Here is a 26,392-nt window from a genome sequence, read left to right on the forward strand (position 1 = left end):
TCTGTGTGTTGGCCTTTATTCCTGCTCTGTTGTCCCTTAAACTGTCTTACTTAAAGGACCACTATCAAACATCCCCCACTGCCCAGACCTCCACTAACATAATCAGTATGTAATGTTTACATGGCTTGCATCCTAGCACTGGGAAGGCAAAGACAGGAGGCTCTCAGGGGCTTTTGTTGGCCAGCTAATCTCACTGAATCAGTTCCAGGTTAAGTGAGAGACCCTGCCTCAAAAAAGCCATGTGGAGATCGACAGAGTTAAGACATTTGGTGACAAATTCTGATCACCAGACATACGTGCATCTAGATATGCATATACCTGTGCACACATATGTACGCACATACAAATATATACACAGGCACACACATACAATGAAGATAAGAAAAAATATTTTTAAGGAGAAAGGAGACAAAGTCCTGATTATCAGAAACCTTAGTTTTAGTTTTCATTTTTGGAGCTGTCCCATCTCCAGAAACAAGAAAAATTATTATAGTATAAGGCTTATGAAAATATGCTTAGGAGCTATGAGCTGGATTTAGATGATGCCTGATGTGATGGTTTGAATGAAAATGGCCCTCATATGCTCATATGCATGAATACTTAGTTCTCAGTTGGTTTGAATTGTTTGGGAAGGATTTGGAGGTATAGTCCCATTGGAGGAGGTATGTTCTTGGGGCAGACTTTGAGGTTTCAAAAGACTCAGGGCATTCCCAATGTGCTCTCTGCTTCCTGTGTGTAGACTTGTGTGTGAGATCTCAGTTGCTGCTGCAGCTGCCTACCACAAGCCTCTGCTCCCCCATCATGGACTCCAACCCTCCATGACTGCAAACCCAATTAAACTCTTTCTTTCATAAGTTTCCCAGTACATGGTGTTTTGTCAAAGCAACAGAAAAATAACTAATATGACTGACATCCAAGATAAGGAGGGAAAAGGAGAGCAAAATCAATAAAACTTAAGACTCATCCAGTTCAGTGGCTGCTCTTTCATATGTCATTACACGACCCATAAAGGGAGTGGGGAGGAGGTTCTGGACATGGAACTCAATGATAACCTCATATTCATCCATCCAGTTAACAGCCACAGGCATTCTCCTACACAGAGGACAGTGAGCAAACAAAGGCAGCCTTGCCTTGGTAATCTCCCAAAGAAGGCAGAGAAAATACAGCTACTTTAAAGTAGAATCTCAGAAGCACGTGGCAATGGCAAAACAAAGAACTGAAACCTTCTGGAGGGAGGGAGAATTGGGCCTACTTTGAAGAATGGCTGTAATTAGGCAATGAAGGTGAAGAAAAGCACTCTTGGCAGACGGAGGGGTATAAGACATTTAGGTACATCTAAAGGTAAGAGGTCACAATTCTTCTAGAACCCTACAGGTGCTTCTGTATGGATGAGTCAGAATGCATGGAGGAACAGAATAGCTAGGGCAAAGTTTGAAACATAGGCGTCAGATTGTTAGCAGCAACAGAAGCAGGTAGACTAGTAGATTATAGATAAATTATTGATGATGATACAGAGATAGATGAATAAACAGGTGTAACTATTACACAGATACTAGATAAATAATAGGCAGAACACTATCAATGTGCCCAAAAAATTGTGTTATTTCTAATGTCTACATGAAACTTCAAGAATCCACGAAGGAATTACAACGTCTGTGGAGACCTATAACATTAAATACATTGATTCCAGATTATGTGAATAAAATTGGCGGTCATGAGAAGGAAAGGCTAACTTCCTGCCTCCAGAGCTATATCCCTGTTGTATGCACTGTGGTGCACACATGCAGTTTAAGTTGCTTGGTAGGCTGAGGCAGGAGGATGGCTGGAGGCCAACCTGGGCAACATAGTAGGACCACTCCCTCTTCTGAAAGAAGAAAAAAAAGGCTAGGGAGGAAAGAAAGAAAGGTAAGGAGGGAGGGTTGGGGAGGGAGGGAGGGAGGGAAGTAAGGTGAGAGGGGAGGGAGAGAGAGAAGGAAAATGAGGAAGAGGAAGGAAAGGAAGAAGGAAAAAAGGTGCCCTTCTTGTTTTGAAGCTGTAGATGTCCAGCTTGGAACTGTATCCTTAGAGAAGTAAGCGACACAAGAAGGTCTTAAGGAGGAGAGCATCTAGGGTAAGGCTGTCTTCATAATCTGAATGAGGGTCCCAAGCCATGTGTCCAAGAATAGGTTTGAGTGCAGCCCAACGTATCAGTAGATGACAATGTTACACATGCCTCAATGTCAAACCCCAAGTTAGGCCACTGTCCACCCGCCAGCTGTCTCCTAGTTCCCAGGGAAGGCTGGTAGGGGGGGGGGGGGAAGCAACAGGTGACAAGAAATGAGCACACACTAAGCCCTGCAGCTGTGGAAACCAAGCCAACAGACACATACATCTCCAGGTGAGGTTATGAACAGAGCTAAGAACTTCACTCCGCTTCCTGATTGCAAAGTCACAGGGTTAATTCCACATAAGGAAACCCAGAACCGTGTAATGATTTCACACACACACACACACACACACACACACACACACACACACACACACACACACGGAGGAGGAGGAAGAGGAGGCAGTGCTCACATTCAGGGCAGCCTCTGCTTCTTCCAGTGCAGGTTTGGCGGCCTCCAGCTTGGTCTCTGCTTTGACCTTTTCACTGTCGATCTCATCCACGATCTTCTGGGCTTTGTCTTTTACCTCCTGGACTTCATTTTTCACTTTCGCTGAAGCCTGGGCACTCACTGTGACTTCTGCCAGTACCTGGTAAAGAGAGCACACCAAAGCCTTTAAAGCAAAATGAATAGATTTGTGTTCATGAGATACAAATCTTATTTAGCAGAGTATAAAACAAAGTAAGAGCAAAGTTCTGTACCTAAGTCACCTATATTTTAATGTGTATTGAAAGGTACTTTGAGGGAGCTGGAGTGATGATGGCTCAGCATTTAGGAGTACTGACTACTCTTTCACAGGACCTGAATTCAGTTCTATCACACCTGCATTGGGTGGCTCACAATCAACTGTCACTCCAGCTCCAGGAGATCAGACCACCCCCTCTCCTGAACACCATGGGTATTGCATGCATGTGAACATATACACAGATGTATATACATTTGATTAAAAATAAAATCTTTAAAACACAGTTCTTCTGAGTGGTACCATGCGCATGATACTCCATTTTCTGAGCTCTCCTTGAACTTAAGGGTATATAGAAACAAATGTAACATTTCATAAAAAACGGTGTTGCCAATCTATGACCTCCTGGATAATTAAAACAATTCAAGTATAATGGGAGTAATGTAGTAAGAAGTCATATTGAGTCTCCTATAATAATAAAAATAGCTAAAATTTGTTGAGTGTTTGGCACATGCTGGGACAATGCTTGCCTGGAGTGCAGTTCAGGCTCAGGTCTCCACTTCCTAACTGACTCTTGGCTGATTCTGAAAGAAGTCTGAAAGAGGTGGTTGGACACAAATGAGCCTCACAGGTGTCCTATCACCTTGGAAGGGAGGCCTTTTGATTGTTGATCTTTTTTTACTCCACCAACTCTAGCCATTTCCTTACTCAATAATAATGATGATGATGATGATGATGATGATGAGCCTTGGCTCCTCTAGAAAATTAGACTATAAAGGACCTTAAAGTAAGACTTAATATAACTCACAGACAGATGAGTGAGAGCAAGAGCTTAAGTAGAGAGAGAAAAGACCAGCCAGAGGATGTCCCTGTACGGCTAATTGTCTTACCACACCTAGGTTGTAGATTTAGGTCCTGTTTATTTTTAAAAAAGTTTTAAATAAAGATTTTTATAAGTAAATTTAATTAATTATTTGAGAGTTACATACAATGTAAAAATGTCTTTTAAATATGGGGAGTTTGTGCAAACTCACTTCATCTGCTTTCACAGAAGCCACAGCCAGTTCTTTCTCCTTGATGGCGAGATCCTGTGAGAGTTTGGCAACAGATTCACTGGCCTCCATCAGCTTGTCCAGACCTTTACAAACACACACGGACAGGCCGTTGCTGGTTAAGGCACAGCCTCACGTCAGGAATGTATTCACCACTGCCTATGTATAAGGCAGGCACAGTGTGCGACATACACACCAAACACAACATGGCTAATTACAGACAGAGATACACCTGCCTTCAGAACAAGACAGATTGCTTTTCTTACTTGCCAAGTTTTTCTTGTGGGTGCTGGGGATCTGAACCCAGGACCTCATGTTTTTACAACAAACACTTTACTCACTGAGCCATCCCCCCAGCCCTGGTTTTTGTCTTGTTCAAGTTTTTGCTTTTTCCCATAAGATGGGGTTTCCTTGTCAGCAAGCTGCACTCAGGGACTGTGACACACACCTGATACCATGAACCTGGGGCTAAAGGAGCCATTAGCCATAATTCAAAAGAAAGAAAGGACCCTCTTTTCACAGCTACCTAGTTTTTTACCAGGTCAAGGCGCATTTGGTAACAAGACCTACTTTTAATAATCAAGTTACTATTTGGATTGAACAAACACTCAGGAGTTCAAGGTCATCCTTGACTATATATTGAGTTGGAGGCCAATGTAGACTATAGGAGACATTGTCTCAAAGTACCAAAACAACTATTTAGGGGCTAAGAATCTGTACTGTTCCTGCAAAGAACCCAAGTTCATTCCCAGCACCCATGTAAGGCAGCTCACAAATTCCTGTAACTCCAGCTCCAAGGGATTCAATTCCCTCTTCTGGCCTCCATATGCACCTGTACTCACATGCACATACACACACACACACACACAGACACACACACACAGTCTCACACACACACACATATAGTCACATGTATACACACACACACACACACACACACACAATCACTTGCTCACACAGCCACTTATTCACATATAGTCACATACATCCATATACACACACAGGCACACACAGGCACACACATACACACAGTCACATACTCAAACATACATACTAATTTTTAAAACCTAAAACAACAACAACAACAACAACAAAAAAAAGTGTTTGATTTTCAAACACAGTGATATCAACTCAATAAAATGTTGGGTTCACCATCAAACAAACCCTAAAAAAGACAAAACTGGCCATTCCTCTTACCGATATTCATCCGCTCCGCTTGCTCATTGATATATTTCACCTTTTCAGTGTAGATGTTTTTATAACCATTTATAAATGAGAGGTATGATTTGGGAGTCACATGGGCTCTTCGGCGGTATCTGAAAATGGAATAGAAAAATAGCCCCCTCAGTCCCTCTACTGTCTTTCTGTCGAGTGCCCCATACGCTGTACCCACTGTGAAAGCTATGGGCAGGACCTGGCATCCCAAAAGCGGTGGGGAAAGACAGGGCAAATCTGTCTGTGGCTTTGTTGCCAAGGGGTCCTTGACCTGACTCTTACCCTACTCTGGCTGGTGTTTCAGCACATGGGAAGTTGGGGGAAGGATGTTGTATAACCCATCAGGGTTTTGTGAAGATTAAATAAATTAATTAGCATACATGAGCATGAAAATGCTCTGTCAATAGGAAGTTTCTGGATAGCTGAGGAGGCAGGGGGGCTGATGCCAGTGTGCTGCTGTTTGCTGCTCATTACAAGACCAGTCTCTCCCCTGTCTAGCTGAATTGACCTTAAGGTCCAAACAGCCACACTGGGCTCAGGGTTCAACTCACTGTGGCTTTACCCCTTCAGTCATCATACTGACCACAGAAATAAACAAATGGGGTGGTTTTATATCAGAGAAATGCAGGTCCAAGTCTAGTCTCTACAATCTTACATTTCTGACTTAATGGCTCACCTGTGGAGTTCTGAGGGTTTTTAACATTTTCAAGTTTCTTTTGATTGTTTTGTGTTTGTCTGTATTTGTTTAGGATGGGCATGCATGTAACTACTGCTAGAGCATTTTGTGAAGACATTTGCTTTGTAAAATCACTTTGTGGAAACCATTCTTCAACTTAAGAGAACAGGAAAAGTTTGAAAGACGTATCAACATTTTCAACTCAAGAAATACAATTTGTGGTCGTGTGAAAATTGATGTTGTTGGATGATAGAAGCAGAAGAAATAATGTCTGCTGATTGTGAGGATTTGAGCCCACTAACTCCAGAGAGTCTGGGAAACACCTGGAGTTGGTTAAGAGGGATGGTCTGGACATGATCCTAGGACAAAGAAGGGGCTAGCATAAGCAAACACTTCAAGGCATGGGCATTCCTCAACAGTCCTAGGATCACCCAACTCGGGCACAGAAAAACAGGCATAGCTCTTTAAGCAGGCTCTGAGGCTTGAAAGCCCACCCACTCACCCCAAGCAGGGAGTTCAATATTCTGGAGGTCCCTGTAGAACCTACTTTGGTACTACCTGGCATCCTCACCCATGGCCCCCATACATTGTGGGGCAAGGAAATGCTACAGTACTTTTAAGCTCTGTCTCCAGCTTACTCGGAATGTGCACACCATTGCTGTTCTTACTGGTTGGTTCTCCTACACCCAATTAAAGTCCTGCTTCATAGTTAATTACCATAAAAGCTTTGATAAGCTATGCAAGTGCCAAACCCTGAATATTCCCTTAACATAAGGCAATAAAGAAACTTAAAAACAATGTCCTTCTTTAATCAGAATAAATAATGCATTGGGATGAAAAGCTCATTTTAAACCACTTATAAGGAATTATTTAGGTCATTTTCAAAACAAAATTAAGCAAATGAAACTGTGATTCATTAAGCATCTGCTACTTGGAGTCCTGGAGGGTAAAGAGGTATTTAAAAGTATGGCCCCTGGTTAATTTTTAAATCTCATTTATCTAGCATCTTTTCATTACTTAATCACTAGGAAATCAATGCAAGAAAAATGTGCTGTGGCTGAGCCTGCACGATCAGGCTATGCAAAGAGTTGCTTACTGGTCGTTACATTTAATTCCTCTTTGGGGAGAACTTGGTGGTTCCGATTCCAGCAGCTATGGAGCTTATGCAATCTCACTTCTCTTTGGAATAATTTTCCCAGCTGCCGAGATTCTGTAATCTCACATACCTTTGGAAATAACTCTCACAGCTCTCAGAAACCATGTCGTGAAAGAGTCCCATGGTTTCCACCACCTGTCTCTTGATCTCACTGGAGCAGACAATGTTATAATCTGAAAGGAAGTAGGAGGCTACGGCGATCAGAGCCTCCTTGGGCCAGCGGCTGAACCAGTCCATGGTACAGCCAGAAATCAAACCAGGGAACTTCAGGGACCGGGCACGGAACTTCTCACCAACCTGTCAAGAGCAAGTTCAGAAGGCATGAGAAACATAGAGTGAGGAAGGCCAGCGGCAGAGAGGGATGTATTCACACCCTGGACCAGCAGCGTGACAATAAAGGTTGGAAAATACCTCCTTGGGCTGTAGCAGAATACCAAGTTGGTGTTTAACTGGAGGAAGGTGTGGAATTAATCTCTTCCCTGTCCTGGAAAAAAATGGCTGCCATATTGGGTTCAAGTCTAGGAGCTACCGTCTAAGAGGAAAGTTGCATAGTGACAATGAGAACTCTTGGCAAGAGGACAGGGACTCTTTCTGGGGGCGGGGGGAAGCTGGCCTGGGCACTGGGGTGAGTACAAATGTGACAGTCCAAGGTAGAAAGGAGATCTATCTAAATCCTCCCTTTGGCTATCTATTGGAACAATAGACTCCAAGAGATTAGAATGTCATGTTTGCTATGTGAAGGAAAAGGCTGAAGCCTGGAGCCAGTTAGAGAAGGTGCTTGTCTCCAGGAAGAGACCTCACACAATCCTGACAATTTGTCAGATCACCTTGCAAGAGTAGACTGCAGCCCAGACAGTGACAATGGGCTGGACCACACCTTGACAGGACTACACAGCTATGCCTAGCTCTTGCCTTCTACCTAAACTCAAACATCAGGACAGGAGCCAGGAGAAAGACATGGGGCAGTGAAGGGGCGTGTCATTGGGCCCCTTTGTTCTTCCTTCCAATGTGACCACACTAAATAAATTTCCCTGTTCTGTTTTCCACTGCTCATTTGTTTCTTTAATTGGCTCATAGAGTACCAATGGCCAAGGTTGGCTTCTTGAGCTGCCAGGGTCTTAAATTCTGACCCTAACAACCAGTAACAATAGCAGCTTAAGGCATCTAGGGAAGCAGTCAGGGAGCTAAAGAGACTTCCTCCAAGTGTCTGGGGTGCTCTGTGTGTGGGAGGGGAACTAGGTTTATTTTACAAGGCAGAAGCAGAGAAAAGTACAGACAGAGAAAACTGAGTATCGGGAAGAGTTTCGACAAGCAGGCTGTCTCCATCCTACGGAGGAATGAGACCCTCTGGGGCAGAACGAGCTATGCAGTAAAATCTCCCATGAGCATGTAATTGTCCTACATGTATGTTTTCTAGCAGGGTTTCCCAGCATGGTAGACACTGGCTACACATGGCCAGTGAACACTGGAAATGTGACTATCAGGGCCCAGGAACTGAATTTTTATTTTTACATAATTTTAACTAAAGTTTAAGTAGTCACATGGGGCAAATGGCCGCTAGATTGGCAAGCATGGTGAGCTAGAGATAGTCAAAGTTGGAAAAGTCATCAAGAATATTCTAGATGTTCTGTCCATATTGGAGATATAGATAGGTGAGATTGCATCACTAAATTCTTCACGATTCAAATAATGTATGTCTCTTGTTAAGTTGTGAACTGGAAAGCTATACAGTAACCTCAAATGATTCATATATTCTTAAATGGATAAACAGGTGATAGGTCCAGGGAGCATGATAGGGAAGAATTCATTTTAGTTTCATGAAAGAAAGATTAGTTTCTGATCAAATATCTCATCAGAGAAGGCTGCCTCTTAGATGCAAAAAGGATAAAGACTCACTGGGGAAAAGCAGAGAACAACATGTAAATTCTTCCTGGATCTGGTGATGAAGTATTCGTACAGGTTATCAAAGGTGGGAGGGTGGCGAGGCAGCTCCCTCTTCATGACCGATACCAGGCCTTGTGTGATCTCATCCATCTCATCTCGGGCAAACAGATTGGAGATCTTTGAGGAACACACAACAAAGTGAGAAGATGATGTGTATTTTAAATGATTAAATTTCCCACTGCTGTAAGTCTGGTTAGCCATGCCCCCTCCCTCCCTCTCTCTCTGTCTGGCTCTCTCTCTCTCTCTCTCTCTCTCTCTCTCTCTCACACACACACACACACACACACACACACACACACCACCAATACTTCCCTCCCACTGCTCCTCAGCCACATGCCAAGTTTGCCGCACTTTATCAAGAGCATGGCTCTTTTATTGAACACAGTAATCAAGAGCAATTCACAGTTCCCCTGTCCTCTATAAAGAAGCTGTCACCCTAAGAAAGTTCCTTCTCTACCCCTCCAAATCAATGCTTTCAAGTAGCCAGTGATTGGCTGGTCTTCTCAACAATACTCTCAAGATGTTTTACTTAGCCCTGGTTCCATCAAGCATCAGCAATCACCAGTGTGTTGGCCAGAGTCAACAGTGACCTTAAGAAGAGAGTGATTTTGGAGCTTCCCATTGGCTGGTATCTGGGAACTTGGCTTTGGGGAAATCTCTTCTATTTCTAATTGACAAGGTGTTTCCCCTGAGCTTAAACTATTCATGCAAGCACTGTCAATATATGGTAAAGGCCTGCTTTTCTCCTGACAATTGGAGATGGCTCTAACAATATCTCAGATTCAGAATCCCACACAGGCTTCCCTGAGCAGAAATGTGGTGTAAACAGCCTGGGGTACACAGGTCAGCACCTCTTCCTGAAGGGAAGGCATGTTTTATATGGCCCCTCAGGGAAAGCACAGGACACCTGGACATTGGTTCCTCAAGGCTATATGCAGGGTGTGTGTGTGTGTGTGTGTGTGTGTGTGTGTGTGTGTGTGTGTATTCACATGTGTGTGGTGGTGCACATTATGAGTGTGGTGTGCCTGCATACACATGTGGAGGCCAGAGGACAATCTCAGTGTCATTCTTCAGAGAGCATCCACCTTGATTTTTAAGACATGGTCTCTCACTGACTTAAAACTCACAGAGTAGGCTATGCTGGCTGGCCAGGGAACTCCAGGGACCCATTCATCTTCATTTCCCCGGCAGATGAACTCACCACCCACTATGCATGACTGTATGTATGTATGTATGTATGTATGTATGTATGTAAGGGCTCTGGGGATCAACATCAAGCAAGCATTTTACTGACCGAACCTTCTCCACATTCTAGGATGTCCCCTATTTATGACCCAGCTGGGCATCCGTTAGTACAACTACGTGTTGAGTGCTGGTGACCTTCTAACGAAGTACTAAAGGTGGGTGGCCATGGGAAACAGTAACACAGGGACCCACCCCACCCACTTCCAGCAAACAAAATTCCCTGAAACATTCTACACTCCCAACTGGTAAATAAATAGGTGGCACAATAAAATAAGGCACAGGAATAAGCTGAAGATAAAAGATAGGCCAGGAACCATGTTTAAGATGGAATAAAACATGGAAAAGAAAAATATGGAGGTAGGCAGCATTCATTCCGCACAAATAGGAAAATAAAATGAAGTAACCTACTACACCGTGTGTGCCTGAATATCATTTCTCAAGTCAAGAATGTATGCAAAACAGTCTGGCTTTTGTAAAGCTCTCGTTCTTCCTCCACAAATGAGATTTGGATTTAGGGGCTGGGGAGATGGTTCAGCTGGAAAAGTGCATGAGGACTTAAATTTAGTCTCCAGAACCCACACTTTAAAAACTAGCAAAAAAAAAAAAAAAAAAAAAAAAAGCCAGGTGTGACATAATCCAAGTACTAGGGCCCTGAGTTCAAGCCCCAACACCATAGAAAACAAACAAACAAAACAAAAAGCCATGCCCAATGGCACATGCTTGCAAATTCCAGCACTGGAGAGAAGGAGGCAAGGGGAGCCCTAGGGCTCCCAGCACACCAGAAAATCTCTTGCCCAACACAAACAAACTAAAGGTGGATGATGGCTGCGAGAAATGACAGTCATGGATGGCTTGTAACAACTTCCACATGTGCACATATAGCCACACACATACATTCACCTGGGTGTGAGCACATGCACAGGCACACACACACACACACACACACACGTGCACAAGCACACATACACACTACACGTTTTCTCACTGTGAGCTGCCCCTCTCCAAGACCTACCTCCCCCGAAGACAGCAAGTTATTGAGGTATTCCAGGAACGCCTCATCTTTTATCTCATTGTCGGTAAAGATGAAGGTGATGCCTTTGCCTTCAGCTCCGGCAACTTTGTACAAATTCTTTAAGTCTTCTATTAGATTGCTCACGTTGTAAGACCTAAAAGAGAAGCAGTAGATGATTTGTCAAAGATTTTAATGAAGTTAGAGAGATGGCTCAGCAGTTACGAGTGCTCTACTAGAGGACCCAACTTTGGTTCCCAGCTCCCACACTGCTGGGTAGCTCAGAACTTGCCTCTAACTGCAGTTCTGGGGAACCTGGTGCCCTCTTCTGGCTTCTGTGGGCACTGCACACATGTCTTGAGCATACAGATAAGTAGGCACACACATACACATAAATTTAAAAGTAACACATTAACCTGTATAGTCACAGTTTATCTCAAGACACAGTAATAAACCACGATAATTAGAGCAAAAACCTACACTGGCTCCAATACATACTGAATAATGGTGTCTACCAGAAAACACGGGGAGTAGAGACAAAGAGCAGAGTGTTACCATCCAAAACAAGCCTGCTATATGCAGGACAAGAACAGAGAAGTGGAGAACTTAACGTAAGTGACCCAGAAATAATAATGGGAAAGTAAATTAAATGTGAAGCCTTACCTAGCCATTCTAATCAACAGATGTTGTCAAATCATACATCGAATATCTAAAACTAATCTGAAATCTGGATGAGTTTGGTTTTGGGGGTGGGAAAATCACAATAAATTGTGAATAAAATTAGTGACAAATTATATATCGCAGCCATGTGCACAGTTTCCTAAGTGGCTAGATATTGAGGAAGCCAACAGATGTATTGTGCAGTTTGGCCCAAGTAATTGAAAACCATAGGGAGACAGCTACTGATTATGAAAAGGTAAGATCCTGGGCTTTTTTCTAACCATCCTGTTTACTGGTAGCTCTAAGTGCCACTGGCAGCAGTTTTGATAGATTATTACAGCAGGCCTTTTCTGAAGTGTTGTGTCCAATGGGTAAATTGAGACAAGGATAGTGAAGAAATGTCATATGAAGGGGGAATCTTAGTGAAAGAAGCAAGGCCGGTGGGATCACAGATTCAGATGCATCCAGGAACCTCAAAACCAACAAGTAAGAGGTGCTGGTGGCTGGAGTCTCTGCCAGGTGGAAGGAATGCATGACCTACTCAAGGAGACAGCCATGGCTTAGCCAGCCACTGAAGGCGGATCTGATGGCAGCTTTTCCAGTTATCTCACAAAAAGTCAACAGTGTATCTCTTAAGATATTACACCTCCTGGTTTTCAACTAATTCCTATTAACACATTGTAACTAATTTCTATTTAACATGGTTTGTGCTATTTACTTACTTATTTATTGAGAATTTCATACATGAATACTGTATTCACATCACTCCAACCTCTCCCCTCCTCCCATCTCCTCCATGTTCTCTCAATGTCTTATCTCTTCTACTATAATCATTATTCTTTCTATTCCCTCTATCCCATCACACTTTCTCTCCTCTCCTTTCTCTCTCTCTCGCTCTCTCTCTCTCTCTCTCTCTCTCACACACACACACACACACACACACACACACACACACACACACACAAAACCTGCCATTTAGTGTTACTCTTACATAAGTGTGTTTCAGGCTGACCACTATAACCTTTCAGGAGGTCCATCCTTGGTGAAAACTGATTCTCCCTCTCTCTGCAGCCATTGGTTGCCTGTCAATCTTCATCGATGGGTGGGGTCTTACTAACTGTTCCGCATCCACGTTGGCATGTTGACTGGTGCTGTCATTGTGCAGGTCCTTGACTACTTATCCAAAATCTATGTATATCTTCATATTCATATATATATATATATATATATATATATATATATATATGAAAGAAATTTTACTTAGAAATAGGGGGCCATGGGCTGGAGAGATGGCTCAGTAGTTAAGAGCACTGGCTGCTCTTCCAAAGGTCCTCAGTTCAATTCCCAGCAACCACATGGTGGTTCACAACCATCTGTACTGAGATATGGTGGCCTCTTCTAACCTGCAAACAGTGTTTTGCACTGAATACATAATAAATAAAGAATTTTAAAAATTGGGGGGGGCAGAAAGATGACTCAGTGGGTAAGGGTACCTGCTATCAAGCCTGCCAACCTGAATTAAATCCCTCAGGACCCACATGGTGAGAGAAGAAAACAGCCCTGAATGCTTTGGCATGCCCACATATATACACACATGCACACAAAATAAATATAAATTCAAGCAAAAAAAAAAAAAAAAAAAAAAAGAGGTAAAACAATGCACCAAAGCATTCTGTTTTTAAACATAAGCATTTAACTGCAGGATAACACATCATTGAGCATTATCTCACCTTACCTGGTTAATGTTATCTGAAATATTTGATACCCGGCAATAAAAGAGGCCAGTCTTGAAAGGCTCTGCTTCCCTGAGCCGCCAACACCCACCAGCAACGCATTCCCACAGGAAGTTCGGATTATCCGGGAGATCTATTTTTGAAATAAGAATGTGTCCAAAGTCTGACCACATGTTTCCAGACTACTTTAGACTTTCCTAATAATGCTACATCTTGGGTTTTGTTGTTGTTGTTTTAACATGCCACATTGTTTTTTTTGTTTTTTTTTTTTTTTTTCCAGTCTAAGTGTATGTGTGGAGGGTGGAGATCAGAGGAGGGTGCTAGATCCTCTGGAGCTGGAGTTACAGATGGTTGTGAACCACCCAACATGGGTGCTGGGAGCTAAGCTCCCAGGTCCTCTACAAAAGCAAGGAGTGTTCTTAGATCCTAAGCTGTCTCTGCAGCCCCTCAGTTTCCTGTGCTCACCTATATCTGCACCATATAAAAGAACAAGTTGGTTCTATTCTCTTCTGTTTCATAACTGTTCCTTCTGTGTGCTTATGAGCATGTGTCATTACTCATTTTTATTTTTTGAGATTTATTTTTGTGCGTATGTGTGTCAGGGAGGGGTTGTGTACATGTTGTACAGGTACCCAAGGAAGCCAGAAGAAGTTATCAGATCTGCTGGAGCTAGAGTTGAGGCAATTATGAGCTACCCATTGTGGGTCATAGGAACCAAACCCCAAGTCCTCTGGAAGAGCAGCAAGTGCTCTTAACCTCTGAGCCATCTCTCCAGCCCTCATTTTATTTCTTTGAAACTTAATGAATGACGAGGATACACAAAGTGTAAAAAAGAGTTAAAGTGGACAGTGTATTGTGCACACCGGCTGTTACAATGAATCATATACACACCTACCTACACAGAACACTGGCTCTACAATCTCTTTCCACAAAGTATCAAAATTCTGTGATTAGCAAGACTAAAGGGACACTTTTAGGAAAAGCCGGTGGGAGCCAGCCTTCCACCTAACTCTTCTGTGACTGATTCCTGCAATCAGGGTAACAGGCAAATGGAGGCTCAGAGCTTATGCAGGCCATGTGAAGTTACCACAGAAAAGCCATCTTCCAGTCTTTTATTAAACACCAACAAACAGGAAGAATACAGATGGACCACTGACCTATTTTAAAAGATTTTATTTTGTGTGTACATGTTTTGTTTGCATATCTGTCTGTGTACCACATGTATGCAGGACCCAAGAAAGGCAGAAGAGGGTGATGGATCCCCTGGAACTGGAGTCCACTGTGTGGATGCTGGGAACCGGACCCGCCTCTTCTGGAAGAGCTGCCTGTGATCTTAACCACCAATCCATCTCTCCAGGCCTTACAAGTAACTATTTTTAAAACATATGATATATATGATGGTGAATCAGTAATGGCACTTTGGTTATAGATGGATTACATCATATTTTGAAATATATTCATCACTTATGTATTTTTGCACCTAGATGAGGGTCTCTGACTCAAGGCCCCTGAGTCACTGTTATGCTGAGTTTAGTAAGTAATGTCTTAGATGTATCTTGTGGAAACCTTGAGACATTGAAAATTAATTCCATCAACTTTGAGGCTGAATCCCCCCCCCATGATGTCATCACTACCGGGAAGAATTCCTCTTCCATCATCCAATCACATAAGTGAATAACCTGTTTGTCAGCTTTTCATCAATCCTACCTCTAAATAGCTCTTTCCCCCTGTCTTTGCCCTCCCCCATCAGCCCTGTGCACCTGTCTTTGCCCTCCCCCTCCCCCATCAGTCTATCCACAATCTGCTTTCCAGCCACAAAGCTGACACTTTGTAAATTGTCTTTTCAGCCCTGGACAACAAGATCCCCACAACAGGGCTGTGGAGATAGCTCAGCAGAAAAGAGTCCCTGCTGTATGCCTAGCAGTGGTGACACATGCCTTTCATCCCAGCACTTAGGCAAAGACAGACAGACCTTTGTGTCTGAAGCCAGCCTAATCTACAGAGTGAGTTCCAGGAGCCAGGGCTACACAGAGAAACCCTGCCTCAAACAAAGAGTCCTTGCTCTGCAATCATGGGACCTGAGTTCAAATCACAGAACCCAAAAATAAAAGCCAGGAATACACCCCTGGCATTATGAGGGGCAGACACAGGATGTTCACCAGAGATGGTTGGCTGCCAGAGATCCAGCTTCAGTAAGAGATCCTGTGCAGGACACCCAACATCCTCCTTTTGCCTCTCTGTGAGCATGGGCACGCACACCCCTATACACAATAATTAAGCATAATTCCAACAAGAGGCATTTCTTCACAGGATGTTTGAGCTTCCTCTGAGAATGTGGAGTACTCAGAATGACAGAGCTCTGGGCACAAAACCCATCTGACCTTGGTTAACATATGCTGCTGTGTAAGTGGGTCCTTAATAATCCACTGTTTTCAGAAACAGGGAGCTGACTCAACCATGGCTGATCTTCTCCACGCTGCCTGGTAGGATGGACACTCTCACAGTACATTTACCTAAGAAACTAAGTTTTAACAACATTCACATAGCCCAGGAAATGGTAGACAGAACCTTAATCAGGTGAGTCATTGCATCTTTAAAAAACACCAGGTCAAGAGATGTCCCTCTGATAATCTCATTGAACTGTCTCTGATAAAACTGGAGTTTTTCACACAGAAACTCAAAGTTTGGCACCTGTAGGGGAGGAAAAAAAATAAATATTTAAAATCCAAATTTTTTGAGGTAGCAAGTATTTTTATCTGATTCTAGTCTGTGTTTTTGGTAGTTACGCTTTTTGAAAACACACAGAAAATGTCCACTGTTTATGATGCCAAATCCACAACTTTTTAACTCTGAGGCAAAGCCTTGCCTACTGTGTTTTGCACAATGTTCTCTTGCTCACCCTGCACTTTATTACCATGTTGACACACGATCTTCTCCCCTCCCTCAAATTCATTTGAAGTCTTGTTTTCATTTTGTTCAATCTACCTCTTTTTACTTACTTAGTATTTATGTGTATGTGTGTTCCTGAATGAGCTTTTGTAAACCATATGTGTGCAGATGCCCCCAGAGGCCAGAGGTATCAGATTCCCTGGTCTTGGAACCATAGGGAGTTGTGAGCTGCCATGTGGGTGCTGGGAACTGAACCCAGGTCCCCTGCAAGAGCAGTAAGCACTTTCAACTGCTGAGCCATCTCTCTAGCGCCAAACCTATTTATTAATGCAGGGAAATGGCATGTCTCTATTAATTCGCTGAAGTTTTATCACACCAATTCCCCAATATTTTATCAAGGATGTTGAACAAAACACTTTCAAAATTACATTTTCTATCTTGGGACTGTTGGCAAAGTCTGGCCAAATTTCTGTAAGTCTAAATTAGTAGATATTTTAGTTTGGTGATCCTTGCCATATCTATTGCAATTACTTCACTCTGCTCTTGCAAAGCAGCCACAGACAAAATATAAATAACTGTACATGACATATTTCAATAAAACTTTATCTAGGAACTTTGAAAATTGAGTTTCATATAGCTTACATAGTGTTTATTCTTCATCTATCAGGTCATCCATCCAACCATGTCTATATATTTCTCAGTTTAATACATACTAAGTTTATTTAGTGTTTCCCTGTGTATGTGCGGGTATTGGACCATCTTCTAGAACATAGGCAGCCTCTCGGCACCTTGAAGAAAAGTGGCTCTCCCTCCTCCAGTAGCCATCAATTGTCAATGGCTCCTGAGATGACACTGGACTTCACCAGCCCCTCCCTAATCCATGCTGAGAAATATTTTTTTTTCTGAAAAACCTCTAAGAGATTAAAAAATAATGATAAGTACCAATTCGTAGACTTTAGGCACTTCAAACATAGTGTCTTCAGGTTCGTCGCCAGTGGGTTCGGGCATGTCACGGAGAAAATCCACAAAGTATGGTTCAGGGAGAATAGTTGAAGCGACCTCCGAGCTGATGTTTTCTTCAACAGCCCGGATGAGCTGTGAATTGAACCACTGCTCATCATCTGGAGTTATAAACCTGAAAGGACAGGGCACTAAGAAGAAGACACCTTCCTCGCCTCCTGACAGGAAACACTGCGCCCTATATTCTGAGAAGGGCACCGCCCTGTGGCTTAGGTGAAGCCCATGGGTCCCTATGACTTGCAGAGCAAGTGAGGAGCAGGCACATGGCCCTCACAGTGCCAGACTTACAGCACCACAGGGGGATAACAGAGGGCTACCCGCAGCTCTGAGTAAGTGTGCAAGCTTCGGCACGGGGTGCCCACCTGTCTGCAATCACTCTGTTGCACTCATGCTTGAAGAGTGACATGAGAACAGGGATAGAGTCACACTCTTCAGCTTTTATGGTTAACATCCCTTGCCAAATTCTGGAAAGATCTCGAAGGTTGAAGATGTAATGAAATTTAGAAGGCGTTGGCAGCATCTTCACCTGGAGATGAGAAACAAGGTTAAAACTCTCAATTTAATTCTCAGATAAAAATTAAGAGTAGAAATACCTTCTTGACTAGTCTATCTCATACACCCTATTTTAACATTTTTCTTCACTTCTGTTTCTCTCTGGCCTGAGTTTATCGATCTTAATGAGTCACACAGTTACCTTGGTCCACTGCCACAGGACTCTGCCCACGGAGACTAAATTCCCAACCATCTCACAGACTTCAGGCTTGAACTTTCTACAGGGATCAAAGTATCCACAGCCAATGATTCCTGGGGAGAAAATAAGATGAAAGGCATATAGCTTCTTTAAAAAGGTCACAGGGCACATGCTTATTCTAATAAATAAATCATTATAAGACTGGCTACCTAGCAGGGATTAGCGCTGAAAATCAGAGTGGCCCAGCCATCCTTAGTGGCAGTGGGCTATGCATTGACTCATGGCCCTTAGTCTACATGTATTTTATTTTGTGCTGTGGCATGAGGTGGGGATCCGATTTTAATGGATTTCCCATAAAAATTACTGACTCTTTCTGATTCTGTTGAAACTCTCCCCCTTTCCCTTCCAATTTCTGGTGCCTGCCACATCACGCAAGCATGCTGATCTATTCTATATTTCATACTTTTTCACAGCACATGTTGTAGATGCCAAATTTGGTACCAATGATATTAATTTCATTAAAATTTCAAAGTAATAGTCATTACTGTTAACTTGTGGCATATATGGAAGGACCATCACTCATCGGCCCAGATTTCCCTGATCACCCACATGAGAACAAAACACAGAGCTTCCCTTACACGCATACGTGTGTGTGTGTGTGTGTGTGTGTGTGTGTGTGTGTGTGTGTGTGTGTGTTGCCAGGCCAGAGGACAACCTCAGTTGTTTTTCCTCGGATGTTACACACCCTTTTCTAAGACAGAATTTCTCATTGGCCTGGAGCTTGCCAAAATGCCTATGCTGGCTGTCCAGCAAGCCCCAGGATATTCCTGCATCTACCTCCCCAGCACAGAGACTACGAGGGCATATCATCACATCTAGCTTTCTTAGCATGGTTCTGAAGGACAGAACTCAGGTCCTATGACTTGCATGGCCAACATTTCACCAACCAAGTCACCTTCTCACCCCTCCCTCACTCCTGATGCCACCATCTACAAGGTTCTTTCTAAATATCTTTGAGTCCTAGAATGGGCTATAAACACCAGTCATCTTAATGTTGGTATTTAGCTGTTCATGTCAGATACATAATCCCCATTCCAGACAGACACTTTAGCTCTTAAGTAAATTTCTGCATGGCTGTTATATCCATTATGTGATGCAATAAAAAATTAAGCATCTTGAGTACTCATACCAAAAATCTTGTCTATAGAAGTATTTGAAGGCAGCGTGCAATTAAACACAGTGAATTGTCTTTTTAAGCGCTGTGGGATATCATTCCGACCCCCTCCAGGATGAATCATGGCTGCTATGAGCTGCACATCGACGATGGTAGTGAAGTCTCCAGGTTTGTCCAAGCTATACATCCCCTCCATTTCCATCATCTGACGCACAATCTCATTTGTTATCTGAAATTTCATAAGTGAAATCTTTAAACACATCACTAATCCTCAAAAACTCCTTTAAAATAAAAAACATAGAACAAATGAGATGATCAGAAAACAGTCAACTCCTTCCCTGGAAATGTGTTTATGATTCACCTTCAAGGTAACCTCTGGTGGGAGTCTGGTGTGCCCTTCCTTCACCATATTGATAAAACAAATTTCTAAGTAAGTGTAAGCAGGTAGATGGGTTGTGAGATACTTGGTGCACTGGACTATAGATACCTCCCACACTCACTCAGACACTTCATATCAGAATACAGAGTGGCCTCAGCCCTGAGCCTATGACACTATGAACTACTCAAGGTTTTCATTTGGAGGCTTCAAACTCTTCTCTGCAGCTCTAACTCTGTCAATGTGTCCTCCTTCTTACAGGAAAAACAAAAACAAAAAACAAAAAAAAACCTCTTGCCTTGATTTCTGAGGCATGATTTTTTTCCAGAAATCTCTGGTGACTCCAGATCACTCCCTAGCCATGCTTTACCCACCCATGCTCCCATTTAGGTGATTTCCAGGGCTCCCCTGCCTTCTCATGATTCCAGCCACACCATCCGAACTCCACATCCCCAAGAATCTCAAAGCTGTTACTCTGGCTTTAGCTTCCCTTCTGCGCTCCAACTCTGTGTATTCACATTCCTTTTGGGTATCTCCAAAGGGATCGCACATAAGCACCCCCAATAGAACAGTCTTTCATCCAACCAGTATTCAACCGTGTGCCAGGCTCTCTTTATACACACACAAAAATCCATCTTCATAAAGCATGCATTCTTGTGGGAGACAAAATGCACAAGCGTATGCTTATGTGCAAATAAAATAGTGTTACTATAAATGTTTCAGAGAAAATAAAGCAGGGAAAAGAAATAAGAGACTCCCAGGAGGGGTCCTCAATGTGAAGAACAGCATGATTCCTGATAGGTGGAATGTGGGGCAGCTGATTCCTGAATTACAGACGATTCCTCGCCCTACAAGTTTGGGCTATTTCAAGTCTGAGTTTAGACAGAACAATAAAGTCAAGCTGGTGCTAAACATGTCTTCACCTTTGAGAACTGCTGAAGTCCTTCAGCCCTGAAGTAGAGTAAAATCATGAAGAACTACAAGGATTGCTCTCAGGGTCAGCACTGAGCTGCTAGTAGATCCTAAAGCAAGGGGCATGAAGGGCAGGAACAGGGACAAAGGGCCAGGCCTAGTGACTCATGCTCACATGGAGCTCACAAGGCTGTGTGTGTCACTGGGGGTGAATCAGGAACATGCCGGATGCTGGCCACATCGGAGAATGTGGAGAATGGAGAATGGCTTGTGTTGACAGGCGACGGTACCTGGGACCAAAGTCTGCAGTTGGAAGAGTGACTGAGTGGATGAGATGTAGTGCTTTGTTTGGAAATGTTTAGCTAGGAGGTGGTCATTAGAGAGGGAGAGCAAGGATGAAACCTGCAGTAGGTGAAGCAGAGAAGCCAGAAAGGGCATGAAATCAAGACGACAAGTAGGCATGCAGAGTCCTACCAGATCATAGATGGGATCACAAAGGAGGAGTCCAAAGGTCTGAGAACAAATATTAGACTTAATGTGCAGGTAGGTGATTTAAGGGAAAACACAGGGATGGAAGGAGGCTGACCAGCCAAGTGTGCCTCTTTCAGAGGACCCCATTCCAATTCCCTGGGCCCACCTCAGATGACTCACATTCTCCTGTAACTCCAACTCCAGGGGACTTACATATCAGCTACAGAGAGTTCCTCGGGCATACCTGATCTCCCCATTCATTGATCACCGGCATATTAATGTCATCAATAAACACAGTCATCTTCCTCCCTCCTGGGGGCCCATAGGTGCTCCCCATCCTCTTATCCACGTAGCTTTCGATTGTTCGCTAGAGAAAAGGAAATGGTCTGTCACGTGCTGGGCTTCAGTCCTGTAAACTAACCATGCTTTCAAAACAGAACATAATTTACTGCTGGAACCCATTAAGTTCAAGCATCATTATTAAATATGCATCAATTGAATTTTTAAAAAACAAGAGATGGGGATATTAGCCATCAGCATACTAAAACTGATATGCTCCCAAGTCTGGCCTCAGATTCGACATTAAGCCAAAAGGCACTACTTAAATCTGGCTTCTAATTCAGTCACAAAAGAACAAACTTAGGTCTGGAGAGATGTCTTTGAGGAGTAATTAGAGGCTTCTCATGGCTCTGGCAGATGACCAGATTTGGTTCACAGCACCCACATGGCAGCTCACAAATGCCAGTTCTAGGAGATCTGATACCCCCTTCTGGCCTCTTTGAGCTCCTACATGCACATGGAGTACATAAACACACACACACACACACACACACACACACACACACACACACACACACACACACACACAAATAAATACAGGAGTCTTTAAAAAAGAAAAAAAAAAGGAAAGCAAGGTGAGGTGATGGCACCTGCTAAACACGCCTGGGGAAACACACAACACTCACTTTACAGCTTTTACTGTGCTGATTAGCACAGCTAATGACGGGTCTACCTGAAACATCATTGGCTCTGTGGCAGAGGAAAAATTTAGGCTCTTGGATAGCTGTACTTCGGGGTCATATTTCTTCAGATAGGCTTTCACCATCACTGTTTTCGCAGTCCCCTGTTCTCCCGTGAGCAAAACAGCCTGCAATTGTGCAAGAACTGTGCTGAAAGGCGCCAATAGTGTGTTCAGTACCAAACACCTTAAGGCTCTAACTGAGATGATTCGCCATGCCGAGAGTTCGGTCTATGGATTTTTAAAATTGTTTTCTGCAATCACACCTATATTTGGATTGCTCCCAGAGAAACTAAAGATTGAAGCGGAAACGGACACACCAATACTGAGGTGCTGGGGGAAGATGTGGTTGCCTATCTGAATGCCCATTGGGGTACAGAAGCTGGTCTGAAAGGTGTCACCCACGTTCCTCATCAGCTCAGGGGAGACAGGAAGCCCTGCCAGAAGAGTCCCTCTCCGGTGATACCCAGCCAGGCCCTTGTGTTGGGATTTATATAATCTATCTGTGGTATGTGTGAGGAAATGTGTTTCTTACACAGTCTGGGACCACCTAAGAGTTCACCACGCTTACTTTATGCTGTTTTGCAATCGTGTCTATCAAAAAATTGGTCCTGATGTTGTCAACATTTGGAACCAAGATGGACGAATACTCTGGAATGCTGTCTGTTGGGTAGAAGTATGGTTGAAGCCTCTTGTTCCAGTGTTCCCAATCACCTACACGGTGGGCAGAATTTCATCTTCATCAAAATGTGTCCTTCCATGGCCATGCAAAGCTATACAAATGCCAAGTGCTAGAAACACCACTTATATCATGCAAAACATTAAAATGCTTTCCTAAAACATCGACAAACCTACTTACCTGATGTTCCCCTTTCATTCTTGCCGACAGCTATTTACCTGCTACTCATGTATTCCTTTTGTGTGTGTTTGCATATGTGTGTGCGTATGTATGCTTCTTCATGTGGAGGTCAAGAAATAACCTTCGGTGTGACTTCCCCTCAGACGTCATCCACTATGGATTTTTTAAAGTTTATTTTGGATTGCTTTTAGACAGATTATCTCGCTGGCCTGGGTCTCGCTGATAAGGCTGATGCCTCCTCTTCCCCAGGGTTGGGAATGCATGCACACAAGCCACACCAGCTTTTCTATGTCAGTTCTGGGGATGAAACTCAGGTCCTCACACTGGCACCGAAAATACTTCACTGACCGAGGTTATCTCCCAGCCCACCAGTGGTAATTTATATCTTCTTATGTTTTTAACCTCTTAATGCCTCTAATAATGGCTTTATCACTTTTATTGATCTTCACAGAGAACCATCTCTTGGTTCCATCTTTTTTCTATTGTACTTTCTATGTCATTGATTTCTGTTTTAATCAACACTCACTCTTTCTGTTTACTTTGGGGTTAATTGAAAATTGAAATCTTTATTCTTTTGAGACATACACAGAGTGCTACAAAGTCTCCCTGTCCTGAATGTTTTACAGGCTACAGTATTGCTGTAAATTTTTCTTTGCTCTTGAAAAGAAGATAAACTCCCAGAGTGGGCTGCTCTGCAACTGTCAAGTAGATACAAAAGCAAGGAGCTTGTACTGGAACCACCTGTCTACCTCCTAGATTTGTTCCGTGCATCAGCTAGCACAGTTTCACTGTCTGTGGATTTGTCTTTCAGTTTCCACTCTTCTCTGGCTCTTCTGCTCTGTGCATGTCCCTCTGCTATGGCAACACCATCTTGAAGAGTAACTGAGCGGCTCCTCTGCACCAGTCCCTTCCTGTTCTGATGAGACTGGCACTTTTGGTTGGGTCCCTAAGCCTGTTAGAAGCCTCATGTCAGGACTTGGTTCTCTTCCTGTCTTTGTCCAGGGTCTAAATGGCGGTTCCATACACTGTGTCCCACTTGCTGTTAGAGGCTTGCTGTTAGAGGCTGTTAGAGACTGTAACTCCCTCTGGCCTGGAAGCAGGGGGCTTCTAGATCTAAGAAAAGAGTCTCTCCAAAAGTACTGATGACCATTGATGACGAGAATACACACACACCTGCAGTCACACATATATGCATACACAACACTATACACACACACACATACTCCCACATACATACATACAGAGAGATACATAAATATATACATATACACACAAAAGCATGTATACACACATATACAGAGACAGACACATCCATACATTCAAACACACACACACACACTGAAGCTGAAGGATGCACTAATAATAAACTGAGAGCCCTTTATGAGCACCAAATATGTAAAGCTTTGGTTCCCTTCATGGGCATGGATGCTCGGGCATGGATGAGCTCGGGCATGGATGCTCGGGCACACTAACTTCATTCAACACTAACCATTTAGAGTGGTGAGATGACAGGGGGCCCATGAGAGGACTCAGCCACTAAAGGAGCTTGCCACCAAGCCTGACAATTGGAGTTCAGTCCCCAGAACCACAGAGTGGGAGGAAAGAACCACCTGTCACGGGCTGTCTTCTGATCTCTAGACTTGTACAGCGGCACAATTCAATTCACGGGTCCCAGTCCTTTTGAAAAGGCCTTTCCAAACTGGGACACACGCACCTTCCCATGGCTGGGACTCTCTCACCCTCCACAGTGCCCAGAAAACTCAGAAGTTCTTCCTTCCCTCCTTTGTGGTGTCAGTGGGTGTGGATGCCCAGAAGCAGCTTTGGAAAGAGACCTAGGAATTCTTTTTTTCCTAGGCTGAGAACCAGCTCTCTGATTGTTAGTTCCACCTTCCTTCCCTGAGCCCTCCACAGTTTCCCGGATATGCACAACAAACTACTTCTCAACTAGGAGTTAGCTGCTTCCCGCATGCTAAATCAAAAGCCTTGTACCTTCTGCTTTCTTGCTATCACAACTTTTTTATTGCTGGCTTCCCTCCTGTTCTATTCATCCTTTTGAGTTTATGCGTTCAACACAAAAACCCCTTGGCTGCTCTGGAGGTTTGGGGAGGAAGCAGAGGTAAATATGGGAAGCAAGGGGGAAGGGCTTATCATTTTGTTCTCTCGGGGGCTTAGAAGAATTGGAGCCTGGTTCTGCACAAAAGCATCAAGTTGAAGAGTGTTTGCTCAAAGGAAAGGCGAGCTGGGCCTGGAGGAATGTACTACACAGACATTGAAAACGACAGACTTGTGTGTGTTTCCACAATGCTCCCTAAGCATTAGGATGCAGGCAGTGTGCCAGGTATTGCTTCTCGTAGCAGATTTTACTTAGACCACTCCAAGTGAAGAAGTCAGGAAGGCCCAGCTTCCAGCACAGCTAATATACAAAATCCCATCTCTGACATATTTTCACAATGATATTTGTAGTTATATTCCACTTTACTTAGTCCTCAACTCTTAGAAATTCACATCTTTGATTGTCTGAACCTAACTTGGTGCACTTACCAATATCACTAACAAAGAACTCATACATGGTCTGATGGGTGCCCTTGGGGATTTCTGGCAGGTCTAACTTGCTTCCATGACCTCGGAGAAAGACTTCAAGTTTTTCTCTGCTCTCCAGTTCTAAAAGGGCCCCCAAACTCCACATCAGGCCAAACACAAACAGCCTATGGAGATGGTCCATGGATGAGATACCGCCTTCTTCTTTCGAAGGAATTAAACCTTCCAGGAGAGTGAGAGACTGCAAGAGATTTCAAATATGATACTTTTTCTTTTCTTTTTTTTTTTTTTTTCTTTCCAATTTTAAAATGTTTGGGTTAAAATATTTGAAAGAAGAAACAAAAAGCAGGAGGGGGAGAGAAAAGACAACAGAATTATCTGGAGACACTGCCTGGTGCCCTCCTGACAATCCCCAGTGTTAGAGGACAGACAAGGCTTCCAACAGGCTACACGACCAACAGAAATGACGTGAGCTGGGGACCTGCAAGTGTGGGTTTTACCCCATCCCTGGGAGCTGAGTCTCGCTTTCCCAATCTGAAGAGGCAAGAGGTCTCCTCTAAACGTGTCCTAAGGTTGCCTCTTCTGGGAGTTCAACTTCTGGGAGCCCTCACACCCACATCATGAACAGGTTTCCTAGACCCTAGGAACTTCCTATCCCGGATGCCCGTAGGTGGTGACTGGGTTTAAAGCAGTGAAGGCACAGATCAAACCAAATCTTACTTGCATGATGTAGTTACACTCCAGCAGCTGCATTTTGGGGTTGAGGTTTAGTTTCATGTATGTGTACGTGTCTTCAAAAGCCTTATCATACAGACTCAAGAACATAGAGGCTTCCTGCTGGGTGCGTTTCTTCAACCATGCCTGGACTCAAAAAGCAGTGTCTGTGTTTACTCGGAATGTGCACAGCAGGGAAGGCAGCTCAACT

The 26,392-nt window shown here is 43.5% G+C and overlaps 1 protein-coding gene across 1 annotated transcript in view; it reads right to left on the reverse strand.

Annotated features, from left to right (window-relative positions):
- Nucleotides 1–26,392, reverse strand: part of Dnah8 (dynein axonemal heavy chain 8) — a 211,128-nt gene that overhangs the window by 87,227 nt on the left and 97,509 nt on the right. Inside the window, exons 51-67 of the mRNA XM_051187064.1 lie at nucleotides 26,188–26,328; nucleotides 25,471–25,708; nucleotides 22,642–22,784; nucleotides 22,065–22,199; nucleotides 21,297–21,419; nucleotides 19,309–19,522; nucleotides 18,123–18,232; nucleotides 17,791–17,954; nucleotides 17,351–17,543; nucleotides 16,088–16,210; nucleotides 13,522–13,652; nucleotides 11,130–11,283; nucleotides 8,825–8,989; nucleotides 6,999–7,225; nucleotides 5,079–5,197; nucleotides 3,864–3,967; nucleotides 2,560–2,736 (exon numbers count right to left, since the gene is read on the reverse strand). Of these exons, the coding sequence (XP_051043021.1) occupies nucleotides 2,560–2,736; nucleotides 3,864–3,967; nucleotides 5,079–5,197; nucleotides 6,999–7,225; nucleotides 8,825–8,989; nucleotides 11,130–11,283; nucleotides 13,522–13,652; nucleotides 16,088–16,210; nucleotides 17,351–17,543; nucleotides 17,791–17,954; nucleotides 18,123–18,232; nucleotides 19,309–19,522; nucleotides 21,297–21,419; nucleotides 22,065–22,199; nucleotides 22,642–22,784; nucleotides 25,471–25,708; nucleotides 26,188–26,328 (2,661 nt within the window). The remainder of the gene's footprint in view (nucleotides 1–2,559; nucleotides 2,737–3,863; nucleotides 3,968–5,078; nucleotides 5,198–6,998; nucleotides 7,226–8,824; nucleotides 8,990–11,129; nucleotides 11,284–13,521; nucleotides 13,653–16,087; nucleotides 16,211–17,350; nucleotides 17,544–17,790; nucleotides 17,955–18,122; nucleotides 18,233–19,308; nucleotides 19,523–21,296; nucleotides 21,420–22,064; nucleotides 22,200–22,641; nucleotides 22,785–25,470; nucleotides 25,709–26,187; nucleotides 26,329–26,392) is intronic.

The sequence above is a fragment of the Phodopus roborovskii genome, unplaced genomic scaffold, assembly GCF_943737965.1.
Source record: "Phodopus roborovskii unplaced genomic scaffold, PHOROB, whole genome shotgun sequence".
Lineage (NCBI taxonomy): Eukaryota > Metazoa > Chordata > Mammalia > Rodentia > Cricetidae > Phodopus > Phodopus roborovskii.